This window comes from Mustela erminea, chromosome 9 (assembly GCF_009829155.1).
Source record: "Mustela erminea isolate mMusErm1 chromosome 9, mMusErm1.Pri, whole genome shotgun sequence".
Classification (NCBI taxonomy): domain Eukaryota; kingdom Metazoa; phylum Chordata; class Mammalia; order Carnivora; family Mustelidae; genus Mustela; species Mustela erminea.
Window position 1 is genome coordinate 107,321,863 of NC_045622.1, and position 25,531 is coordinate 107,347,393.

The following is a 25,531-nucleotide window of genomic DNA, read 5'->3' on the forward strand; positions in this document are numbered from 1 at the left end:
TGAGGGCAAGGCAGTGCCTCACTTCCTGCCCTAGCCCAGACCCCACACCCAGTAAGCACTCAGTGACACTGAACTGTGCTCCCACTGTGATATGGCTGGGTAAGGGAGCCCACCAAGCCATCGTATCCTGGTCTGAGGGTCTCAGAGCTTAGAACCTGGAAAGAGATGCTTGTATGTTCTTTTTTTTTTTTTTTTTTTTTGAGAGAGAGAAAGAGAGAGAGTGGGGGGTGGGCACACAAGCCCAGGGATCTGCAAGGGAGAGAGAGAAGCAGACTCCCTCCACCCTGAGCAGGGAGCCCAATGTGGGGCTGATCCCAGGACTCTGGGATCATGACCTGAGCCAAAGGCAGGCACTTAACCGGCTGAGCCCCCCAAGCGCCCCCTGGAGGAGATGCTGATTATTGCTCACTCTTCTCTCCAGCTCACATCGAACTTTCTTGAGTCCTTAGTTCAGGCAAGGAAGACATGTTGCAGTGGGTTCAAGTGTGGGGTAGCGTGGATCCTGGAGGGCAGGGAAAGAGCTGTTTATACTAAGGAAACGGGCTGGGTTAGGATATGGGGCTGCCTTCCAATGCTGGGGAAAGAGGACAGGGTGAGCCCACTCCCCCTTTTGCTATGCACCCCCATCCCTGGTCATCCAGCCCATTGTTGTGGCTAGAATGACTTCTGGTTCTTCTGGCTCAGGAAGGTGCCCCACGGACCTGTTTTTCTCCCTGATATCTACACATCAGGCGTACATGCCTCTTCCCCACAGCACACAGGAGAATAATGAGGCACAAACAAGTCAGCTGCAAGAGAAAGGGAGCAGGGGTGGAAGCAGCACGTACACATGCTGGTGTTGCCAGGACATGGTGGTGACCTGACCTTGGAATAGGTGGTTTTCCTGTCTGTCTCTTTCCAGCCTGGGAACAGATCAAGGTCTCCAGACTAAGATAGAGAGGACTAATGTGACTGCTCCTTGGAAAATCAAGTGTGCTTGGCCTGAGTTTCTAGCATATAATTCGAGAGTCACTGGCGGTCGTTGAGTTCAACTTCTACCTTTTACAGGATAGGAAACTGGGGCCCGGAGAAGGGGCTTGTCCAGGCTGAGCCCGGCCAGGCACCCAGTCTTCTGACCCCAGCAAAGAGTCCATCGCCCGTCATGGCCCAGGGGCGCTGCAGTACGGCTGCTGCCTGAGTCACCTCTACCCACTAGCCGGAACGAGGGGGATCCCCGACAATACCCAGGAAGCATCTCCCTTTCACAGGTGAGGGGACCGGCCCCAAACCACACGCGAGTGAGTCCCCGTTCTCGATTTCCTCGAACCTTCGCTACACCTTGTTACAGGCCAGCGGGCAGCCCTGTGGGAGGCCACTTGTTGACCACGGGCGTGAGCAAACCCGCGAAGCCACCTATCGCGGAGACCCAGGCTTGCCCGCGCGGGTGGGAGGAGAGAGCGCGCGGGCGCCGACAGCGCGGGCGCCGCGCAGGGCGCGTGCGCTGCAGCCCCGGGCTCCCATTGGCTCCTGCGGATTGGGAGGCGGGGCCGTGCGCGTCGCGCTTCCTCCGCCCCAGCTTCCGCGTCGCAGTCCCGGGAGCTGGTTCCTGAGCGGGTCCCGGAGTCCTCGCTCATCTCGGGGCGGGAGCCAGAGCTGGGGGTCGGGCTCAGACCCGGAGCGTGGGCTGAAGCGGCGGGCACTGACTCCCCGCGAGGTGAGTTTACGGCGGCGCCCTGCGCGGGTTCCCGCCCCGGGTGGGAGGAAGGGCTCCGTGCCCTGAGCCGGCATCCCGGCCGGCCGAGCTTCGACCCCGCTCCTGACCATCAGTGCCCTGACCCTTCCCACCAGCCTCGACCTCGAGGGGGCTGAAGATCCACTGCTCTGCCCACCGGTGCCTCTAGCTAATGCTGTTCACTTTCGCAGATCAGCCGGGACTCCGCCCTTCTTCAGTGGGAGCTTGAGGAGCTCCCCAACCCTCAATCCCTGGACCCCCCAGTAACCGTTCTTTCTCTTTTTCTCTGCAGATGGACGGGACAGAAGGCAATGCTGGGCAGCCGGGCCCCGCTGAGCGGTCGCATCGTAGCAGCGTGTCCTCCGTGGGAACCCGAGGTGGGTCCCTGTCCCCATCCCCTCCTATCTATATGGAGCTGAGGCCCCAGCCCTGGGGAAGTGGCCCTGGCTTGTCATCTCTTTCATTAGAGAGAATTTTATGTATTCATTAACAAATAAGGTCTATGGAGGTGTGGAGAAGTGATAGAAGACAGAGCTGCCGGGCTTTGTCACTAGGCTGTTGGCCAAGGTGGGTTCTGTTCTTGAAATTCCCGTTTCTCATTTGTAAAAGGAGCAAGTCTTGCGGAGCTGTGAAATTCAAACGAAATCTCATGAATGGAAAGGGATGCGTTCAGGTTCTTTGATTTCTTTCTCACAAAAAGCGGTTTGAAAGCAGGGGTCATTATTTTCATTTTATAAGGAAGGAAATTGGGCCCTAGAGAGATTATTAAGTCACTAGGTCCTGGAGCCTGTCCTGCCTCAGTTGTCCCTACCTGAAAAGTGAGTCTGAATCACAGCCTCCTGGAGATGATTTTATGGTCCGTCAAGAAAGTAGCGGGTATGGCAGAACAGACTGGAAATCCGAAATACGCTTTCACCTGTGTCAATGATAAACTACGCCTTTACCTTTCATAGGCTTCACCCGCATTTGACCCACAGCCATGCTTTGAGAGAGGGGTGTTCGCCCTGCTTTACAAATGAGACAACTGACATTGCTGAAGTCAGCCTGCTAGCCAGGGCCCAGGCTAGGACTGGGACCCAAGTGTACAGGCCTCCAAGCTCCATCTCTCCCACAGTCCCTCAACTCCAGGGATGGGGAATTTGAATCTGGCTGCTCTTCCAAGGGTCTCCCTTAGGCACCAGCTTCCGAATAAGAATGCTATGGGCTGTCACAAGTAAAACCCAGCTTTTTAGACTGTATTTCTCCTGGCCTCTTTTTTTTTTTTTAAGATTTTATGTATTTATTTGACAGAGATCACAAGTAGGCAGAGCAGCAGCAGCAGCAGATGGGGTGAGTGGGGGGAAGCAGGCTTCTCACTGAGCAGAGAGCCCGACGCGGGGCTCGATCCCAGGACCCCGAGATCATGACCTGAGCCGAAGGCAGAGGCTCAACCCACTGAGCCACCCAGGTGCCCCTCTCCTGGCCTCTTTAGACAGTCCTGAAAGACTATGTTATTGAGTCCTGAGGCATGAAGAATCGTATGGAAGCTGAGCCCTGGAAATTGCTTACCCCCGGGGCAGCCTTAGGAATCCTCAATTCCGTCTGAGGCTGAGCCAGAGAGAGGCAGCCACTCTCCTAAGCATAACATTGGGTTGGCAGCTCTCCTGCTTCCCAGCCTGATATGCCAACTCCTATAATCTCAGGATGGGTTCTGCCTGTCTCTGCCTCAGTCCCCACCTGTGGAATGTTCTCTGTCAAGGAAGAAACCCAGCAGAGTCCTTGGGGCTGCCAGGAGAGTGTGTGGGAATGCAGTGGCCAGCCTTTGGGAGTTAGGGTGGGACTAGGTTGGTTCCTGGGCCAGAGTTGCAGGATTTCTGGGTGGTTTGAGGGTCTTGAGTAAGTCTTAACAGCACTCTTCACAGGGTCCTTTGGGGCTGCTGGGGCTCTGTCTCTGGGTGTAGCCTTGGTCACCCCAAGGTGCAGGGAGAGGCCTCCAGCCCCAGTGAGGGGTAGAGGGGTCCCATGCCTAGGGAGCAGACCCAGCTGACCCCGCCTAGCCTCCGTTGCAGCAGCTGACGTGCTGGTGTACCTGGCGGATGACACAGTGCTGCCCCTGGCCGTGGACAACCTGCCCTCGCTCAGTGCCCACGAGCTGCACCGGGCTGTCCGTGAGGTCCTGCAGCTCCCGGACATCGCCCTGGACGTCTTCGCACTCTGGCTTGTGTCCCCTCTGCTGGGTAAGGCTTGGCTGTGAGAAGCCCAGGCTGGAGGGTCAGAAGGGCAGTGACCAGGGGCTGGGGAGGGGGCCGCTTCCGAAACCACCGGCTGCTATGCATCAGGAGAAGGTGAGACCTAGGTGGGACCTACAGCTAGCCCCCACCTTTAGGCCCCAGAGCCCTGAGAGGACACCTGGCTCTTCTGCGCCCCCTCTTCTTTCTCTCTGCTGGTGGCCGAGGAAGGGTCAATCCTGGCCCTCAGCCTCCGTGGTGCTGGAGCCTGGGGCATCAGGGGGAACAGGATTAGGGGACAGGGAGGGAGGGAAGAGATCCGTGTTCGTGGAGCACGTGGTCTGTGCCGCAGCCCGAGTGGGCATTTCTTGAGCGACATCCCTCCTTACCCTCATGGTCCCCGTCTGTGCTGCAGATGAAGAAGGTGCGGTGTGGAGTGATGGGTTCCGTGAGTAGTAGGACTCCGATCAGAGTGGCAGCCTGGTTGGCCCCCCTCAGCCAGCCTCTGTGAACTGAATCCTGCTTGAAGGCAGGGAGGAAGGTGGGACCTGGCCCGGGAAGCAGCCAGCCCCGCAGGTGGGGAGGGCAGGACAGGCAAGAACCCAGCTTTCCTGCAGCCCTGCTTGGCTTCCGGTCCAGGACCACCTGTGTCCTGGCCTTTCAGGCTGAAATCCCAAGGCGGGGGCGGGGGGGGGGGGCGGGGAGCAGGAGTGGGGGAAGGGGAGGTCCCTGGGGCCTCCGCATAGGGCCTTCAGCCTGCTGGTTCACACAGGAAGGGGGTCAGAGGAGAGGATGCCCCAAGAGGCGCCAGAGCCGGGCATGTCTGCTGAGCTGAAATACTCTCCTTTCTTATAGAGGAACAGGGGCAAGAAGCGGGTGACGGGTCCCTCAGGGCCCCGAGCAGTTACTTCTTTCTTGAGACCGATGGGATTTGTGCCTCTGCCCTACAGGGAGGATCTGTCCCAGCCTAGTGGGGGAGGGAATGCCCTTCCCATGTGTCTCCATCCTGTCCGTCTCCCCACCATGGAAGCTTCCTGTACAGCTGCTGTTCTCACCCCCCCTCTTCCTGCTGACACGTCTTCTCCATCCGTTCCCCACTCAGCTCAGCTGCCCCTTTCTCAGCCTCCGGGTCTTGGCCCAAACGGTGGGCCCCTTGGTTTGTATCTTTGGGAAGCCGGGGGTGGCTCGCCCCTGTGCTGCCTCAGGCTCCCTGTCCCCACAGCTGGGCCTCTTGTCTGCTCCTCTGCTTCCTCCACCCCCACTCCCTCATCGCATTCCTGCTCCCCACCCCACCCCGCAAGAACATGAATGGGCTGCCTGTGTGGCCGGCAGGGTCACTCTGGGCCACCGCCCTGTTGGGGACGAGAGTGGCTAGAGGCTCCGTCATGAAGTCAGCGCCCACTTGGTTCCCAGGCTGGGTTTCAGGAGGGCCGAGAGGCCATTTCAGCGCTGACTCAGGTCCCTTGGAACCCTTGGCTACCCCTGACTCAGTGGGGTAAGCAGTGGCAGATGGCCCGGGGCTCTAGGGCAGGGGCAGGGCGCTGTTGGCTGGAGCCGCACTGCAAGCTGGATGTTCGGGAATTTTGTCCTTCTCAGTGCCCTTGTCGCTCTGTATGGAACCGGTTCCAGGGACCATCAGTTTCATTTGGGTGAAAGTCTCCAGATGGGAAGGCCCCATCGGACACCGCGGGGCCGGTGTCGTGCTGTGATCCTGGGAGTCCTCTGAGCTGCTGGACGGGCTGTGGGCAGAAGGAAGGGCACCGTTGTCCCGGCTCCACTCCCCTCCTTAGTGTCTTCAGGGGTCCCAGCTGGTCAGGTACGCTGTTCACTTCACAAGTATGTGTAGAACCACACAGACACACACACACACACCCCACTGCGCTGGCTGGCACTCTAAGCGCTGGGGACACTGGGAGCAGGACTAAAGGCGTCCCGCTCTCAGGGTCCTCGCAGTCTAAAGTCTGGTACAGGAGCTCGGGTCCTGGTTTAGCTGCTGACTCTTGGGGGCTTGGGTGGGCACTGTCCCTCTTTGGGTTTCAGTTTTCCACCTGTCCTTGGATGGTCTCTGTGCCGTCCAGCTCTGGTGTCCTGGGAGCGTCCAGGCAGAGAGCCCACGGCGGCCCCGCTGAGTGACCGGGTCGGTGGGGTTGCAGAGGGAGCCTCTCCTGGAGGGGAGAGGGCGCTGCTGCTGGGGTTGCACGGCCAGTGCCCCTTCTGGGGAGGGGTGAGGCGGAGATGGGGACACATGGGTGTGGTCAAGGATCCACGTTGGATGGAGGGTTGAGGAGCCACTGGGGAGTGTGAATAGGAGAAACGGAGAAAGGGGTGTGAGGAAGCTGATGGCAGGGGCGGGTGGGAGAGGCTGCGGGCAGGAGCGAGGCCAGTGTGGGGGTTGTGGTTCCTGTTTCGGGTTAACATCAGGGACCAGATGGAAGTCCAAAGAACAGAGATGGGGACTCTTGGCTTTAAGCTGGTGGGATAAGGCACTGGACCCTCTGCCCTCTGCTGGGAGGTCAAGAGGGGAGCTAGGGGTCAGAAGCGAGGTCGGAAGGCAGGGGAAACCAGGTGATGGCATAGATGTTGCCATTCCCTGCTCCTTGACCTCCGGAAGCCATGCTCATTCATCACTGATTGCTTAGAAATGACCTCTGCTTCTCAAAGGCCATGGTCACTGGCACAGGAGATGAAAGCCTTTTCTCATTACTGTTGAGTCTTGGGCCAGCTGGCTGCCCAGTCAAGGGGCTGGGCGTGAGTGGTGCACTTGGCCATTCTGCCCACCTCCGTGAGGGCCTGTGGCGGGCCAGGGGTACAGCAGTGAATGGGACAGAGCCACTCTTATTGAAGTGACCTGAGGATTCACTGGCTAGTGGGGCAGTGACAGGGGGTGACATCAGATAGTGGTAAATACCGTAAAAGTAACCAAATCAGTGTGCAGTTGGCGTGGGAGGTGACGGGGGGCTGCCTTGGTAAAGGGTCTGGAGAAGGAGACACTGGAACCAAGACCTAAGTCAGCCAGCCACATACGGGTCTAGGGCGAAGAGAGTCTGAGGCAGGAGGAACAGGAAGTGCAAAGGCCCTGAGGCACCGACGAGCTGGAAAGGTTCAGTGACTGAAGGGAGGCCTATATAGCAGGAGCAGAGTGGGAGAGGGAGTGAGAAGATGGGCTGGGGAGCTGGATGGCGTGGAATGGATGCTGGGGCTCCGGGGGTAGATGCTGGACATGGGGCCTGCTGAGGGGGAGGCCCAGGCTCTGCCAGGGGCAGGGGAGGGTGGCCCCTCGGGCCTTGGTCACCAGCTTTGTGTTCTGCTTCCTAATGGCCCCGGGGGGTTCATCTGCACCTCCATCCCTGGACCGTCTGTCAGCCATAGCCTCTGTGCTCCAGCCGACCCTGGTGCCAGAGGGAACGGTCAGAGGCTGGCGCTGCCTGGAGCCTGACCCTCTCTCCCTGGTGTGACTTCGGCAAGTAACTTAACCTTTCTGAGCCTCATTTCTTCCTACGCATGAAATGAGGATAGTGTTACCACAGGGCAGATGCACGTCATCTACTTGAAGTCCTTCTGGAAGCTTCTATCTGCTCAGTTAATGCTGGCCATGACTGGGGCACAGGGGCAGGGGGTTTAGTCAGTTGAGTGACCCACATTTGGTTTCAGCTCAGGTCGTGAGATCGAGCCCCGCATCAGGCTCCGTACTCAGTGGCAAGTCAGGGTGGGGGTGCAATCTGCTTGAGATTCTCTCTTTCCCTCTGACCCCACCCCACCCCCTGCATGTGTGCACACATGCTCTTTCCCCCTCTCTCTGTTGCTCAAATGATAGATAAATAAATCTTAAAGCCACCGACCACGACTGCCACCACCACGTTGCTGTGTCCTCGGGTGGCCGTTGTCCCGCTCGGAGGCTCAGACAAGCCGCTTCCTCTCTCTCCCGCAGAGGTGCAGCTGAAGCCCCGGCACCGGCCCTACAAGCTGGGCCGCCAGTGGCCCGAGTTGCTGCTGCGCTTCACTGACGCGCCCGACGACGATGTGGCTGCGGGTTAGTGCTGGGCCCGCCTGGGCCTCCCCGGGCAACCACAGCTGCTCCGGGGACCCGAGGCTTCTCGAAGCCAGAGATCGGGCCCGGGGAGTGGGGAAGCCCAGGCTCTGCCAGGGGTGGGGGGAGGGCAGCCCCTCGGGCCCCCGGGCCTCAGTTACCAGCTTTTACGGGTTCCTTGGGGGGAAGCCAGGAGAGGGTGGCATGGGGTGACGTCGAGATAAGCCAGGTGTCCCACTCTCGGGATGGCCCTCAGGTTCTGGCAGTCATGGTGCAGGAAGGCGGCACTGGACCTGTGCGGGGAGAGGGCTGGGCTGGACCGGGGGGCCAGGCAGTGACCCCCAGCCTCTCTCCTCAGATGAACCTTCCCTGCAGTTCCGAAGGAACGTGTTTTTCCCAAAGCGGCGGGAGCTCCAGGTGAGACCGTGAGCCCCGGGTGGGACCACCCATCTCCGGGGTCCTGTGTCCCTAGACCCCTGGACACGGGTGCGGCGGCCCAGCTGAGCGGCCCTTCCCCACCCCACCGGCCCACAGATCCACGATGAGGAGGTCCTGCGGCTGCTCTATGAGGAGGCCAAAGGCAACGTGCTGGCCGCACGGTACCCGTGCGATGTGGAGGACTGTGAGGCCCTGGGTGCCCTGGTGTGCCGCGTGCAGCTCGGGCCCTACCAGCCGGGCCAGCCCACAGCCTGCGCCCTGAGGTGAGGGCCGGTGTGACCCGAGGCAGGGGCCTGCGGCGGGGAGGGCTGCCCTGGAACCCTACTTCCACGCAATCTTCCAAGATCCAGAGTCAGGAGACCTCGGAGACCTAGGGCTGGCCCTGACACTGTGTGGTCTTGGGCAAGTCACCCCACCTCTCTGAGCCTCTTTGCCAGCTTTGTCCCAAACTCCAGGGAGGAGGTTCCATTCCTCAGACACCAGCACGCGGGCTCTGCGCTTCCCCCTCCCTCAGCCCCGCTCCTCACTGTGCGAATTGACGATGCCCTGGGAGCAGACCAGGCCGTTCTCAGATCTCCGTGAACCATGATCCTGAGGGTCACAGATAAGCCCAGTGGAGAGGAACTTCAGCACAGCCTGCTCCTAGGCTCCCCCCACCTCAGCACTGCAGGGAACAGTGTTGGGGGAGGTGATGTGCAGAGACAGGGCCCTGTGCCGGGGGACTGGCAGCCGGGGCCCCACATGGACCACCCTGCTCACTGAGCCTGAGGGCTCCCTGGCAACGGCTGGTGGCCAGAGGAAGTCCAGCCCCGGGGTGTGTCTGCTGCTGTTGCCCCTGATGGCCGGCGCAGCCCAACACGTGTCTGTTTGAGAGACTTTGTCGGCCTGAGTAACGGGAAGGTCCAGAGGTGGTCCAGGTGTAGTGGACTCCGGTTGGGTCCCCAGATACCTGTCCTTGTTCCCGTAGCACAGCCCATGCGCTTAGGGCCGGCTCGCGCTCAGGCAGGCCAGGGAGCCGCCGCAGTTCCGTATTGGCGGGAGAGGTCTCTCCCCTCACACACCAGACTCCTCAGACTCACTCCAACATCCCCTTCCCCTGGCTGAGCCTCAGGTCCACCCAAAGGGGACACCGTGGCCAGGGTGGTGATGGGCGGGCCCTGAGCCTGCACAGACCCGTGGATGGGAGTGGGAAGGCCAGGTTTCTAGATGCCAGGCGAGAGTTGTTGCTGGAAGAAGGGATGTGGGGGCACAAGCAACAAAAGTGCCCCCGGGAGCTCCGAGAAGGGTGATGGCCCCCTAGACACCCCTCCTCACACCGCCCTACCTCAGCCCTCCCTCCGGCCCGGCCGCATTTGCCCGTGGCCTGGGGTGTTTGGTCGTCCAGAAGGCATAGCAGAGCCACCTCCCCTCCGAGGTGAGAATGGCATCCTCCGCGACACTGGGTGCCAGGTTCAGGCCAGTGCCCTTCCATGCAAGTAGCGGTTAGCATCCTTATTTGATCCATGGAGAACCTCCGAGAAGGTGCTCGCTGCTCCAAGACAGAGCTCCGGCTGTCAGCCTCGCGGCCAGCACACCACCCGCACCGCCTGCCTGGGAGCCGCGCGGTTATCCTGAGCTGCCTGCTTTACGGTTGCGTTACTGGAAACCTCTTTTCCTTCTCCAGCCTGTGCTGACAGATTGTGGGTTGGTGGTGGGCTTTGCTTTTGTTTTTAATATATCCGTGTTTGGCAGGAAATACGTGGAAAGCTGTAGATCACTTGCCTCACATTTTCTTCTTTGTCAAAGTTCCACTAACTCAGAAATCTAAACCTTCCTGATTCAGTGGCGGGGTGCTGTGCTGAAACCCTCCAGCCACGGGCTGTCTGAGCAGGGGGGCCGGTTGCAGCTCCCCTCTTGGTCTCCTGGCCTGCTCTTTAGGCCAGTCACCCTCCAGGCGTGCTTGCTGGGCCCGCGGTGCTGGTCCGGGGCGGTCCTGATCCGGGGCCTCGCTTGCCCTTGCCCAGGAGCAGGCCACACCCTGAGGCCCTCAGCTCCGGAGCCCCTCCTCATGCCGGGCCCCCATCTTCCTTCCTCTGCAGGGAGAAGCTGGACTCCTTCCTCCCCGCCCACCTCTGCAAGCGGGGCCACGGGCTCTTTGCTGCCCTCCGGGGCCGAGGGGCCAAGGCGGGCACAGGCGAGCAGGGACTGCTAAGTGCCTACTGCCAAGTAAAGGAAGCGGCCGGCAGTGACGGCGAGCATGGGGCCTCCCTGAGCCCCCACTACCGCGCCTACCTCCTCAAGAGCCACGAGCTGCCCTTTTACGGGTGAGCGACTCCCTGACTGTCCTCGTCACGGGCCACTGCAGCCCTGGGCTGTCCCCTTCCCTGGACAGCCCAGCACTCTCTCTTGGCCTTAGCCAGCACAGCCTACCAGGGTGCCTGTCCCTGCGCCAGCCAAGCTCTGTTGTCACGTGAGGTGTGTCTTCATGCCAGCACCTTGGGCCCCGCGGGTACCAAGCTGGACACCTGTCCTCCCGTCACAGGCCAGGCCCCCAGACAGGTCCTCTGCCTCCACCTGCCACAGCCGTGGTGTGGGCAGACCTGCTGACCTTCTGTTGAGCCAGTTCTGCCCTCACGCTGTCCACAGTGGCTCGGTGGCTCTCGTGTACCTACTGGTGGCCTTTTCGGCGCTACCAGTAACTTGGTAGCAGAGAGGCCTGGCCCGTGCCTGGTGAGGCTGACGTTCCGATGGGACAGGAGACGGCAGCAGAGGTAGGAACAGACTGCAGGATGGCAGGGGCCACAGCCGGGTGACCGGTGAGGACAGCGTGATAGTGCTCCGCTAGGGAGCTGCGGCCCAGACCAGCCGGTGGGGACGTCGGCAGGGAGACATGGTCAGGTGCCGGAAACGCTGCGGGCAGAGTAGGCAGAATTTGCTGGACAGACGTGTGGTGGAACGAACGAAGACAGGGAGATGGGACTTCAGGGGGTCTGGTCTGTGCAACTGGGGGATGGCGTCGCCAGCTGAGGTGTCCTGGGCCAGGGCGCGGGCTGGGGAAGGTCACGGGTTTGGTTGTGGATGTGTCAATCTGCAGATACTCGCTACATACTCGGTGGCCATTCTGAGCGGACGTGTAGGTTTCTGAGTCTAGAGTCGGGTCATAATTGGTGGGTATCAGCATCTGGGTGGTTTAAACCCGGAGCCCCAGGATTTGGCCGAGGAGGTGGGTGTGGACCGGGCACAAGGAGGCCCCAGGCCAGCGAGGCTGGTCTCTAGGTCTAGAGGCGGGTCTCTACAAGCCAGGCCAAGGGGAATGGCAGGGCAGGAGGAAGTGACCAGGCGTCCCGTGCTGCTGCTTCCCTGTCAAGTTCAACATCCCCTGTGCGGCCGATAGTGGACCTTGGCCTCGGCGTCACGGGGTAGCAGGGGTGGAGGAAGAGTGAGAACAGACCGGAGACAGCAAGTGTGACCTGCGCCGCGGAATGGGGGCAAGAGATCCGGCGTTTGTGGCTGGACTGGGAGAGAAGGTCTTTCGTTTTTATAGTGGGTGAAATGCGTGTGTGCAGACAGCAGTAGCGGGTGACCGTGGGTAGACGAGGGCAGGCAAGCGGCTGCTCTGGGTCAGTTCAGTGATCTGTGAAGTTGGCATCTCGGCTGTTTGCCGAGGCATCTCGGACCTTGTCGAGGTCTTGCAGGAGTGAGACTCTTCATGGGAATCAGAGGCGGCACGTGCTTGTGTCCAGGCCCGCCTCGGTGCAGGGGTGAAGGCAGGGGTGCAGGGGCGCAGGCAGTCAGACAGCGGGACTCGGCGAGGGCTCTGGCTGAGCCTGGTGCAAGGGGGCAACGGGCCAGGCAGCCAGGGGAGGTTGAAGGCCGTGACAGGACCGGGGAGAGGGCGGCGGCTCGGTGACATGGCATGTCAGGGCCCTACACCGTACCCTTCCCAGTGTCGAGCCCCAAGGCCTCCCAGGGTGGGGCCCCCCACACAGGCGCAGCCGGACCCCACTGCTGCTGAAGGGTCTTGGCCTGACAGTGGGCTGCAGGGCTCTCCCCACCCTGCCATGGCCTGGCCGCCTCCTGCAGCCTCAGCCCGAGTCCTGGGGCTCCTGGCCGTTCCCCGGACATAACTGGCTACCCCACGCCCAGATTCACGCTCTTCCCTCTGTCTGTGGTGCGCACCCTCCCCTGTGCCCCGCAGTTCCTCCCCTGCCCATTCACACCTTTCCGTCCTGCACAACCAGCACCGATGCCGCCACCTCCAGGAAGCCTCCCTCCCGCCCCACTCTCAGTTTTCACGGAAACTTCAGTTACCAGAACAGCTTAAACGTCTCATGTGCCCGGGACAGGGCCTGGCCAGAGCACCGTGGCAGCAGAGCCCAGACCTTGGACCGTCTTTTCCTGGTGCCTGAGGTGACAGGCTAACAGCGGTTCCCTCCCCAGGTGCGCCTTCTTCCACGGTGAGGTTGACAAGCCGGCCCAGGGCTTTCTGCACCGGGGCGGGCGGAAACCAGTGGACGTGGCCATCAGCCTGGAGGGCGTGCACGTCATTGACAGCAGGGAGAAGGTACCTCTAGCTCACCCAGGGTGGGAGCTGGGTTGGGGGCCAGGGGGCCTCCCTGGAGAGGGAGGGGGGCCCTTACCCAGGCCTTCGCGGTTCCCCTGGGCCCATGGTTGGCCTGGAGGCAGACTGGATGGCTGGTCCGGCCTCCTGTCCTCCGACGTCCCTGGGGCTTTCGGGGGCATCCGGGAGCTTCCTGGGGGTCTGCTGTAGATCAGCCTCTCTGGCTAGCGGGCAGGGGGAGGCTGCAGCTGGGATTAAACCTCTGAGTGGAGGGAGTCCGGCATGGTCTGGCCGCTCTGTTGGACCAGTGGCTGGAGACTAGTTTGCGTTTTCCAGAAAAGCCTCAGGACCAGAAGCTCTCCTGAGTCCCGCTTCTCCCCGCCCCCCCCCACCCTCCGTGTTTGGCACAGGCTGTCTCTTGGTTCCCTGCATAGGTCGTGTCAGCATCCCACCCCATGGGGTGATTTTTTTGCACTCGGGCAGGAGTCTCTCTAAACCAGCAGGAAGGTGTGGGGTGACTGCTGCTTGTCTCCAGAATGGGACCCCAGCACCTCCCTATACTGGTGCTGGGCCCAGAGCCCAGCTTGGCCTCCTGCTGAGATGCTACCCAGCTGGTCTTCTGGAAAAGGTCGCCCCTCCCACCCACATCTTCCTGCACTTGACCCTCCCAGCTGTCCCCGGGCTTGGCCTTGGCCCACAGATGAGAAGTGCTGCGGGTTAGGCCTACCCAGACCGCAGCCCCCCTACCCCGTGAGGGTCTGACGAGAGCAGGGGCACCTCGAGAAACTCATATAGGAATTTAGAGTTAGCCTCGGAGGTAAATAGCCTGGCAGGTTGTCCCCTCCTGGTGGCCCCTGAGTAGAATGGGGAGAGGAGGGGACTCTGCTCAGCTGAAGCCAAGCCCTGCCTCTCCCTCTGGGCAGCACGTCCTGCTGGGCCTGCGCTTCCAGGAGCTTTCCTGGGACCACACGTCCCCCGAGGAGGAGGAGTCTGTCCTGTGGCTGGAGTTCGATGGGGACAACGAGGGCACACCTGTCAACAAGCTGCTCAAGATATACTCCAAGCAGGTAGTGGGTGTCGCCTGCACGGGTAGGGGTGGGGTGGCCGGGGCTCAGGGCGCCCCAGACTGTTGGAGGCGCCAGGCTGGCCCACAGGGGGTGAGCCGGCTGCTGAGGGCCTGGGGACCCTGGGAGCTGACATCCGCTGAGCTGGGGCCACCATTGAGAGTCAGAAGCTTCCCGGTGCTTTGTGACCAGCCTGCACTGGCTCCCTGTCCTCAAGGCCCCCCGGGAGTTGGGTGCTCTCGGAGGAGGAGCGGGCATGGCAGGGCAAAGGCCCCACCGTGCCTGTGTCTCAGTCCGCTCACCTAGCCCTCGCCCCCGCCCCTCCTGCTCCCAGCCCCGGTCATGGCACAGGCCTCCCTCCCACACTTCGTCCTTTCGTCTTGGCACTGACATGGGTCGGGACGCCTGTCCCTGAAAACACACCTCCGCCCCAGCCGCCATCTGGGGTCTCTGGACCCTCCCCTCCCCCTCGGCACCTCTCTGCAGCCAGTCCTCACCCCTGCACCTCCCAGCCGCAAGCCCAGTGGCCCCTGCTTTGCCAGAGTGCACACGCCTCTGTCCTCCATCCCCTTGACCTCAGAGAGGTCCAGAGCTCAAGCTTGACCATGAGCTCTTGGACCTTCCTGTCCCCTCGCATGGCTCCTGTGACCCACTGCCCTAGCGTCCCTGAGCTCTTCCTCTCACAGCTCCGATCCTCGGCTGGTCCCACCTTTCTGCTGATGACTCCGTAACTTCTACATCTCTAGGCTAGACTTCTTTTTTATTTTTATTTTTAACATTTAATTTATATATTTGAGAGAGAGAAGGAATGAGCAGAGTGGAAAGGGAGAGGGAGAAGCAGGCTCCCCACTGAGCAGGGAGCCCGATGCGGGGCTCGATCCCAGGACCCTGAGATCATGACCTGAGTCAAAGGCAGACAATTAACCAAGCCACCCAGGTGCCCTAGATCCCCCTTTTTTAAAAAAAAAAAAGATTTATTTATTTATTTATTTGACAGAGGGAGAAATCACAAGAAGGCAGAGGCCTAACCCACTGAGCCACCCAGGCATCCCAATCCTTTTTTTAAAGTAAATGTTTTATTGAATTATACATAGAGACAAGTGGCCAAATCCTAAGTCTCCCAAATCAGGTTTTCCCGAAATAAACCCATGTAATACCTTTCAGGTTGCAAAATAGAACCAGGACCCCAGAAACCTCTTGAGCCCCCTCCCAGGCCTCCCCGCCAAGGGACACCCCATCCTGAAACAGCCTTGTTTCACTCTTGAGTCGTTCCACCTGGTTTGAACCTTCTAGCAGCAGGTTCTAGCCGCAGTGTGATCCCTTCTGTCTGCTCCATTCTGCTCCGACCTCACCGCAGGCAGTAGCGGCTCGACCTTTCGAGCTGCTCTCTGGTGCACCAGCATCCAAATTCACCACTCTCACATCCTGAGGGACACTTGGGTTTCCGGTGTGGGACCATTGCCAGCAATGCTGCCACGATCATGGTCACATGTGTCCTGGGTGCGCGTGCGCGGGTGGACACTGGGGAGCGGAAGGGCCGGGCCAGCAGGTCAGTACGTGCTCGCTGGGGCGGACATGGCCAGCTGTCCCCAGCAGTCGTGTGGATATGAGCGCCCTGCCCCGTCCGCTCCCCAGCCTGGCCCGTTGTAGCCGCTCTGGAGGGAGAGTCGTGCCATCTCCTTATGTTTTTGTCCTTTATTTTTCAGTCCGTTTCATTGGGGTGTAATTTACAGCCATGTTAAGAGTCTGTTCTGATGCATTAACATGCCTGTGTGACGGCACAGTCGGGCGGAGAACCGCGGATTTGCTAATATCTTCCCAGCCACAACGTGTCTGTTCACACCTTTTGTCAGTTTTTTATTGGGGTTACTTGTGTCACTCTCCAGTGTCTGCATGGCCTTAGTTGGCATTTCCACCACACCCCCACCAACCCCGGGAGCTCCAGGCACTCTGCACCCTTGCCCACCACGTGGTCTGTGCCAGTCTTGTCTGCCAGTCCCACAGATGCCAGAGGGTGACCTGCCACTGCCACTTCCATGCCCTTGTCCTCGTGACCCATGATGTCGAGCACCTTTCCTTATGCTCATTCACCGTCTAGACATCATCTCCGGCAGAGCGTCTGCTCGGGGCACCGGGCCATGTTTTCACTGGGTTCTTTTCTTTCCGAGTTGGGAGCGTTCATTCTGTATCTGGCATCCTTTATCAGATACATTTTGCAAATCTTTCAGTCTGCAATTTGACTTTTCATTTTCTTAATTTTTTTGAAGAGATGTTTTTAATTTTGATGGAGTCCATTTTATCAGTTGTTTTTTGTTTTTTTTTTTCTCTTTTTTTTTTTCTCTTGTGCTTTTGGCTTCCTCGGAAGCCTTTGCCTAACCCCAAATCACAAAGATACTCTGTGTTTTCTTCTAGAAGTTTTTGAATTCTTTTTTTTTTTTTTTTTTTTTTTAATTTATGGGAGGCTGGGTGCCTCAGTCGGTTACTCGTCTGCTTTTGGCTCAGGTCGTGATCCCCGGGTCCTGGGGTCCAGTCCTGCATCCGGCTCCCTGCTCGGTAGGGAGTCTGCTTCTCCCTCTGCCTCTGCTGCTCCCCCTGCTTGTGCTCTTGCTCTCTCGAGCTCTGTCACATAAATAAATAAAATCTTAAAAAAAAGATTTGGGGCATGTGGGTGGCTCAGTTGGTTGTGTCTGCCTTCAGCTCAGGTCGTGATCCTGGGGTCCTGGGATTAAGCCCTGCATTGGGCCCCCTGCTCAGTGGGGAGCCTGCTTCCCCTCTCCCTCTGCCCCTGCTTGTGTTCTCTCATGCGCTCACTCTGTCTCTCTAATAATGAGTAAAATCTTTTTAATAAGATAAAAAGATCTTCTAAATTATTATTAATAATAATATAGTAATATTATAAATATTAACAAATATTAATATTTATACTATTAATACTTAATAAATAAAATATTTTATTTATTTGAGAGCGAGCACGCGCGTGTGCATGTGGCGCACAAGCAGTGGCGGGAGGGGGCAGGGGCAGAGAGAGAAAAGCAAACTCCTTACTGAGCAAGAAGCCTGACGTGGGACTCGATCCCAGGAACTGGAGATCATGACCTGAGCTGAAGGCAGATGCTTAACTGATGCCCCCATAATTCTTAATAAAATTTCAGAAACTTGGGCGCCTGGGTGGCTCAGTGGGTTAAGCCGCTGCCTTCGGCTCAGGTCATGATCTCAGGGTCCTGGGATCGAGTCCCGCATCGGGCTCTCTGCTCAGCAGGGAGCCTGCTTCCTCCTCTCTCTCTGCCTGCCTCTCTGCCTACTTGTGTTCTCTGTCAAATAAATAAATAAAATCTTTAAAAAAAAAAAAATAAAAATAAAATTTCAGAAACTAGGTGTTTTATAATTTTAAGTCTGTGGTCCATTTCAAGTTGCTTTTCTATGTGAAGCGTGATATGTAGCTCAAGATTCTCTCTCTTTTTTCTTTCTGTTCCAGTGTTACTTGTTGAAAAGACTACCCTCTCTTCATTGAATCGCCCTTGTGTCTCTGTTGCAGTTCAGTTGGCTGAGGTGTGTGGGTCTGTTTCTGGACTATCTGTTCTGTGCCCTTGATCTCTGTGTTTATTTTTCACTAATATTACTGCACTGATCACTGAAACTTCATAGTAAGTCTTGAAATCAGGTATTATGATTTCCAGAACTTTGTTCTTTTTCAAATTTCAAATTTTTGACTATTCTCATTCCTTTGCATTTCCATTTAAATTTTAGGATAAACGTCTTGATTTCTACCCTTCCCTGAAAAAGCCTCCCGGGATTTAGATTAAGATTACATTGAATCTGTAGATTAATTTGGAGACAGTTGACATCGTAAATCTTCTAGGCCATTGATTTGTGTGTCTCCATTTGTCTTTGATTTTTTTCATTAACGTTTTAGAGTTGTCAGCATACAGATACTGAATGTCTTGTATTTTACTTACCCCTAAGTATTGCTTTGCTTTGCTTTCTTTCTCTTTGTGGTGCTACAATAGATGGCACTTTTTATTTTATTTATTTTATTTTTTTTTTTTTAAGATTTTATTTATTTATTTGACAGAGAGAGATCACAAGTAGGCGGAGAGGCAGGCAGAGAGAGGGGAAGGGAAGCAGGCTCCCTTCTGAGCAGAGAGCCCGATGCGGGGCTCGATCCCAGGACCCTGGAATCATGACCTGAGCCGAAGGCAGAGGCTTTAACCCACTGAACCACCCAGGCGCCCCTAGATGGCACTTTTTAAAATTTATTTTTATTTATATGTTTTTTAGTGACATAAAACTGTATTCTTCTCTAACATAACATTATGGGTAGGCGGTCTAGTCCAGATCTGTTATTGGGAACTCAGAGTCCTTTAATCTTACTGCCTGCAATGCATATTCTCTTACTCTTAAATTCACCTCATGGGGGTGCATGGGTGGCTCAGTGGTTGGAGAGTCTGCTTTCAGCTCAGGTCATATGATCCCAGGGTCATGGGATTGAACCCATGTCGGATCCCAGTTCTGGGGCAAGCCTGCTTCTCCCTCTCCCCCCACCCCTGTTTGTGTTCCCTCTCTGGCTGTCTCTCTCTATCAAATAAATAAAATCTTAAAAAAAAAAAAAATTCACCTCATGGTCCAGGATAGCTGCTTAAGCTCCAGCCATCACATATGCATGCTAGACAACAGGAAGAAGAGGAAGGGAGGAACACTGTGACTTCATTTCAATTTTCAGTTGTTCATTGTGATAGGTAGACATGCAGCTTTTGTTACCTACATACTGATACATCCTGCCACTTTGTTAAACTCACTCACTGGTTCTGACAGTTTTGCTGCAGATTCTTTGGAGTTTTCTCTGCATCAATGAACAGGGACAGCCATGTTCTGACCTTCTAGTCTGTGTGCCAGTGTCTGTCTGGCCTGATTGCTTTCTCTTGGACTTGTAATACCGTGCGGAGCAGGTGTGGGCAGACATCTGGATGTGTTCCTGCCCTCGGAGGGAATTACATTCATTCTTGCTCTAAGTTAGTATATTGGCTGCAGGTTTTTCAGAGACACTGTCATCAGGTCGAGGAAGTTCCCTTCTGTTCCTGGTTTGCCAAGCTTTATCTCGGATGGATATTAATTTTGTCACACGTGGTGTAGTTTCAATGGCGGGCTCCCTGCACCTCGGGGAGCGCCGTGCTGTGATTGAGGCTTTGTCCCAGGGGCCTTAGAGGGCTCCCTCTTTGGCTTACAGCCCTGGGCCTCTGTCCCCGCTGGCTGCCCTCCTGTTCTCCAGCCCACTGCCCACTCTGCGTGTGGGGTCTCTCGGTGACAAAAGGCGGGTGCTGGCTGGGTTGTGTTCCTTCAGGGAGGCCTTGGGCTACACTGGACGGGGGCAGGTACCAGCCACTTCTCTGTCCCCGTGGGGCCATCCCCCTGGCCGCTGACCCTGCTACTCCTAGGGGTCCCTTTCTTGGGGGTACGGATCCGCCTCGGTCACTGCCGTACCCCACGGCCTGTCGCCGCACCAGCACGGGGTGGGCACTCGGTAACTCAGGGACGCCACCGCTGACAGCTTTCTGTCTCTGGATCCGTCCGACCCCTGGGGTCCCCATCACGTGGTGTCCAGACCGTGCTCACTGACACCCAGTCATCTCCCCTTTTCTGGCAACAAGTGTTACATGTCAGGTTTGTTGAGAAGGTAGCGTGGTTGAGGAAGGGGCCGGAGGGAGCCACCCACCCGCATCCCGTGCTCGGACCACCCCCTTCCTCATAAGCCTGCAGGTTCTTCTCTCAGCCAAGTCTCCTCCATTCCTACAGCCCAGCAAGCCCCGTCTGGGCCCGCTGCCTCCCGTCCTCACCCTCCGGTTCCCGCTGAGCTCCCTTCCCCCTGGGGCGCTTGGCCTTCCCGGAGGCCTTCCGCCTGGGAAGCTCTTTCTCACCTGCCCCGCCTCCCAGAGCTGAGACGGGGACCCCTGCTCCTCCCCCAGGACTGACATCCATCAGGACTGCCCTGTCCCCCGGCCCACAGGCACCCGACTCCCCCCTTCCCCTGCCTCTCTGGTGTAAGTGTGGTGGTTTCGTCTCTGCCCACCCCCACCCCCCAGCAGAAGGGGGGGGGTCTGTCTCGCTCCACAGAGTATGGAAAGGCTGGGTCCCGGGGAGACCTCAGGTGGCCCCTCTCTCCCCAGGCCGAGCTGATGAGCAGCCTCATCGAGTACTGCATTGAGCTGAACCAGACTTCAGAGCCCGCCGCCCCCGCGGAGAACGTGTCCGGCGCCCCCTCGGCCGCGGGCTCCCCGCCGCCCCCCGCTCAGCGCCCCCCTCTGCGCAGGCAGGGCAGCGTGGTGAGCAGCCGCCTCCAGCATCTCTCCACCATCGACTACGTGGAGGAAGGTGAGCACGTGCACACGCTGCGGGGAGCCCCGGGGACTGCGCACTGGGGGTCCAGCTGGCAGGGACCTAATTGGGGGGAGGGGGTGAAGCCAGGGGAGGGTCATGTCTCGTGAGCTCTGGGGCTCTGGCGGGGAAGGTCCTTTTCTGTCCCGGTCCCTGCCGTGTCCACAGATGTGTTCCCCACGGCTGTGTCCGAACAGGACACACTGGAAACTCCCGACGTCCGTTATTTGAGGTGTGGGTACAGAAGCAGCGGGGCCACGTCCTGTGGAGTCAGGGCCGCGGGTACACGGGCGGTGTCTCAGACCGGGCCCGGGAGCAGACACATTTGTGGAAGAACTGGTGACATCCGGAAGGTTGTCGTCCAGTCAACTGTGTGGCAGCGCGGTTCATTTTTTAATTTTGGCAAACGTGCGGCGGTAACGGAGGGAGCCAGCCAGCACCGGGAGAAGCTGGAGGAGGGCATCTAGGAACGCTTCATTTTCTCATCTCTGGGCCTTCTTGATAAATCCAGAATTATTCCAAAATAAGAAGCTTTTATTTTTTTGTTTTAAGATTTTATTTATTTACTTGACAGAGAAAGACACAGCAGGAGAGAGAACACAAGCAGGGGGAGTGGGAGAGGGAGAAGCAGGAGCCCGATGCAGGGCTCGATCCCGGGACCCTGGAACCATGACCTGAGCCGAAGGCAGATGCCTAACAACTGAGCCACCCAGGTGCCCCAAGGAGGTTTTATTTTTTTATTTTTTAAAAGATTTTATTTATTTATTTGACAGAGATCACAAGCAGGCAGAGAGGCAGGCAGAGAGAGAGGAGGAAGCAGGCTTCCCACTGAGCAGAGAGCCCGATGTGGGTCTTGATCCCAGGACCCCAGGATCATGACCTGAGCGGAAAGCAGAGGCTTTAACCCACTGAGCCACCGTGAGGCACCTGCCCCCAAGGAGGTTTTAAATGTAGTAACTAAGACCTGGATTTAAGGAGCAAGATGTAGGGGCTCCTGGCTGACCCAGTCAGTAGAGCATGGAACTCTTCACGTCGGAGCTGTGAGTTTGAGCCCCATGTTGGGTGTGGAAATAAATTTTATTTTATTTTAAAGATTTTACTTATTTATTCGACAGAGAGAGATCACAAGTAGGCAGAGAGGCAGACAGAGAGAGAGAGAGAGAGAGAGAGGAGGAAGCAGGCTCCCTGCTGAGCACAGAGCCCAATGTGGGACTCGATCCCAGGACCCTGAGATCATGACCTGAGCCGAAGGCAGCAGCTTAACCCACTGAGCCACCCAGGCACCCCTGGAAATAAATTTTAGAAATAAAAATTTAAAAAAAGATTTTAGAAATCAAATCTTTAAAAAAAAAAAAAAAAAAAGAAAATCTTTAAAAATAGATAATTAGCAGGGGATGCGTGGGTGGCTCAGTGGGTTAAGCCTCTGCCTTCGGCTCAGGTCATGATCCTGGGGTCCTGGGATCGAGCCCCACATCGGGCTCTCTGCTAAGTGGGGAGCCTGCTTCCTCCCCTCTCTCTCTGCCTGCCTCTCTGCCTGCTTGTGCTCTCTGTCAAATAAATAAATAAAATCTTCTTAAAAAAAATAAATAAAATATTTTATTTATTTGAGAGAGAAGGCATGAGCAGGGGGAGGGGGTTCGGCCCCAGGACCCTGAGATCATGACCAGAGCTGAAGTCAGATGCTAGATGCTTAGCTGACAGAGCCGCCCAGGCACCCCAAGCATGTCATTTTTATAATCAGGAAAAGCAAAACAATTTTTCTGTAACATAACCATTTTCTACTATTGTAGTCTTCCTTAGTGTGGCTAGCAGGTGTCGCCTGGCTCCCTGTTGTGGGGACATGACAGTTAGTTCCAGTTTTTGGCCACTGCAGACAACATAGCTATAAATTCATGCTGGGAATCTGAACTGCTTCCTTGGGATAAATTCCTGGAAACGGGGCTGTGGTGTCCCACGGTGCATGCACCAGCCATCCAGCCCCTCTTGAGCACACGGCAAGAACTTGTTCGGGTCGGTGTTCGGACCAATTTCGGACCAATTTCATATGCATGGCCATTCGTGTTTTCTTCATGGATTATTGTTCATTTATTTGTGTTGCCTTGTTTTCTTTTGTTGTTTTATTTTTTTTTTCAAGTTTTTACTAATTTATTTGACAGAGATCACAAGTAGGCAGAGAGGCAGGCAGAGAGAGAGGGAAACAGGCCTCCCACTGAGCAGAGAGCCCAACGCAGCACTGGATCCCAGGACCCTGGGATCATGACCTGAGCTGAAGGCAAAGGCTTAACCCACTGAGCCACGCAGGCGCCCTGTTGTTTGATTTTTAAAATTAACATCTACGCTAATGTGGTATACGTGTTACAGTGAATGAACATGGATACAGTGTTATTAACTAAAGTCCTTCCCTTTAGCCTAATGTCCTCTCCAGCGGCAGGCTCCCAGCCGGGACGCCACACTGCATTTGCTCGTCAGGTCTCTGTAGGCGCTGCTGGGCTGCAAGGGTTTCTCAGATTTCCCTGGGTTTTGGTGACCTTGAAGGTTTGGAGGAAGACCGCTCGGGACAGCATAGGGGGCCACGTGACCGGAATTTGCCGGATGCTTTCCCCGTACGTAGGCAGGGGTTGTGGGCTGGGGAGGAAGGTCCCAGAGGTAAAGTGCCATTTTGATCTCATCCTATCAAAGTTGCGTCATCAATATGACTTAGGACGGTTGGTGTTGACCTTGTCACCTGGCCTGAAATTTGAACTTGTGAGACTTTTTGTCTTACTGAGGCGCACCTTCGGCCCACCATGCGTGCTGTAGGTGTTGTATTTCTTTGGTCTGTTCTTGAACCAGTTTGAGCAGAAGCCCCTGGGACAGCGTGGCTGGCCCGGCATCGTGTGCAAACCTGGATTTGCCTGTGATTCGGGAGGCCGGCCCCATGGCTGGACGAGCTAGGGTCCCCGGCTCCGATGGCGCACGGCTGCAACGAGTGGGGACTCCGTCTGATCGGGCTCTGGCGGGAGCCAGCCCCCGGCGCCTCTGGGGTCCTGGACCGCCGCCCCCCGGGAAGGCCTCCCTCAGCGCGGTCCTCCTTCTCCCGTGACAGGTCAGCAGATCAAGCGGGTGAAGCCGAAGCGCACCACGTCCTTCTTCAGCCGGCAGCTGTCCACCAGCCAGGGGAGCTACACCGTGGTGCAGCCCAGCGACAGCCTGGAGCAGGGCTGAGGGCCGCGCCCCGGGCAGGGGGAGGGCACAGGGGGAGGCTGCCCCTGGACCTGGCCCAGCATTCGTCTCCCAGAGGGGCAGGACCGGGCTGCGGCTCTGGTGTGGGGCAGGGGGGCTCCCTCGGGAGGGAAGGAGTGGCTTGTGCCTGTGAGGGTCCGCGGCCCGCACAGCTGGCGGGGGGACCCCTGCAGGGTCCCGCCTGCCCTTCCCCTGGACTCCGCCCCACGGCTGTCTCAGGACCATCCGAGGAGGCTCTGGCCACCTCCTGCCAGCCAGGGACTTGCCCTTGTGCCCCTCTCAGGATGGACAGTGTCCCCTGCTCTGCGGTCCTCAGGGGCAGCGCTGACGGCAGGGGGCCACCGAATAGGATTTGGGACCTGTAGGTCCAGTGTGGGTCTTTGGTCCTTTCCCTGGACGCCGGTGACCGCATCCCCGCATTCCTTCGGCGGCATTCCACCCACACGGCGTGTCCGGGGATGGCTCCGCGGGGCGGCAAGGAGGCAGGCAGACAGGGTGACCGGCTCTGGCTGGCTGGGACTGGAGGGAGCCCTCTGTGCCCTTCACTCAGGCCTTGTGGTCAGGACACATTCTGACCGGAAGGAAGTGCCTTTTTGCCAGTCTTTGGGGACAACACAGTGCCGAGAGGTGGATGTCCTGTGTTTGCTCTTTTTTTCATCTGCTCCAGTTCCACGAAGCCTGAGAGCTCCGGGGTAGCTTGAGGAGGAGGCCCCCACCCACCTCAGAGCTGCCTGCTCTCCCTCAAGATGGCGCCGAGGTGTCCATCCGCCCAACCCCGGCGGTGGCCTATGCGTGGGGACGTCCCGCTCGAGCTGGTCTCCTCTTTCCAGGGACATTGTAAGGAGGCTGGATGTGGGTTGGGCGTAGCTTTTCCCCCTGCTTCACCCTCCTGGCTTCTCCCAGAAGAGCCAGCCTAGAGGGGGTAGAGGAGAGCCGACCCAGCCCCTCTGCGCCTCCACGGTGGGTCCACGGCCCACCCGGCACTTCTGAGACTTTCCACAGGCCCAGCCCCGCTGAGCACTGGGCTCTGCTTCGCCCTCCCTCCCTGTGGAGAGCTCTGGCACAGGAAATGCAGACCGGCCTGCCGGCTCAGATGTTCCGAGGTGGGCTTGCCTCCGGCAGCAGGGACTCTGATGTTGGTTATAATAAATGGGCATCCGCAGCCTTTTGGAATTTCCCACCCAGAGGCCATCTCATCCCCCTTCCTGGAGTCACTGGACCGGAGCGGCCCAGCCCGCCTGGCGCCCAGCCCTCTGGTTCTTTCCTCCCACTCGATGTTTAGACCCAGGTGAATGCTTATCTGTCTGCTGGGCTGGCGGCTGGCAGGGGTGGGCGCAGGCACACATGACTTGTTTTCACTCTTCAGTCGCTCCTCTGTTATCTGAGCATCCCTTGTGTGCCATGACCTTTTCTGCCTGCCCTTTAGGACAAAGCAGTATTTTACCAAGTGCCCTTTGAATATTCTCGTTCTTTTGTATCATGTGACTTCTTAATAATAAAATAAATTTCCAGCAAACTTTGGGTGGCTTACATTATGAAATAAACTAGCGTGTTAATTACACCCTGGGAGTCCATTACAGGCTGCTGGCTTGCTTTGTAGTAAATATTCATCAAGGTACTCAGCTCTGTGGGCTGCCGAGCTGAGCTCGATGGAAAGCCCAGAGGGACATTCTCCAGTCTCGGTGGTTGGTCAGGGACTCCCAGGCTGAGAAGGTCCAGGAGGGGATTGGGGGTTCCTGGTGGGAACCAAGCAGGGAGGTCTGCAGGGAGGCAGGGGGACAAGGAGCTGACAGTGGGCAGGCTGGAGCCTTTGTCCCTGTCCCCTGAGCCTAAGCCATACAGTCAAGGCCTGTTAGACCCCCTGCTGCCCCAGTCCTCACATCCGGGAATGGGGGCCCTGGGCACAGTCTGGACTGCAGCACCTCAGCTGAGAGGCCAGAGAACCCAGGGGGT

The 25,531-nt window shown here is 57.6% G+C and overlaps 1 protein-coding gene across 3 annotated transcripts; it reads left to right on the forward strand.

The window, feature by feature from the left end:
* The first annotated feature begins 1,519 nt into the window (after positions 1 to 1,519).
* On the forward strand, positions 1,520 to 25,095 carry FRMD8 (FERM domain containing 8). Of its 3 annotated transcripts, none has more exons than XM_032357279.1 (11): positions 1,520 to 1,693; positions 2,004 to 2,088; positions 3,760 to 3,927; positions 7,847 to 7,948; positions 8,304 to 8,362; positions 8,480 to 8,646; positions 10,462 to 10,686; positions 12,803 to 12,926; positions 13,847 to 13,990; positions 20,149 to 20,353; positions 23,442 to 25,095. In XM_032357279.1, the coding sequence occupies exons 2-11, from the start codon at positions 2,004 to 2,006 to the stop codon at positions 23,558 to 23,560; spliced, it is 1,398 nt and encodes a 465-aa protein (XP_032213170.1). In that variant the 5' UTR covers positions 1,520 to 1,693; the 3' UTR covers positions 23,561 to 25,095. The 3 variants fall into 3 exon arrangements, with proteins under 3 accessions (XP_032213170.1, XP_032213171.1, XP_032213172.1); XM_032357280.1 differs by having other exon boundaries at positions 3,763 to 3,927; XM_032357281.1 differs by lacking the exon at positions 23,442 to 25,095 and adding an exon at positions 17,463 to 17,536 and having other exon boundaries at positions 20,149 to 20,236.
* The last annotated feature ends 436 nt before the right edge of the window (positions 25,096 to 25,531 follow it).

Bases quoted from the DNA above. Each gene is read 5' to 3' on its own strand.
- FRMD8 (XM_032357279.1), top strand. From the start codon at position 2,004: ATGGACGGGACAGAAGGCAATGCTGGGCAGCCGGGCCCCGCTGAGCGG. The intron at 3,928-7,846 runs GTAAGGCTTGGC...TCTCTCCCGCAG, and splicing joins GCTTGTGTCCCCTCTGCTGG to AGGTGCAGCTGAAGCCCCGG. The intron at 10,687-12,802 runs GTGAGCGACTCC...TTCCCTCCCCAG, and splicing joins CACGAGCTGCCCTTTTACGG to GTGCGCCTTCTTCCACGGTG.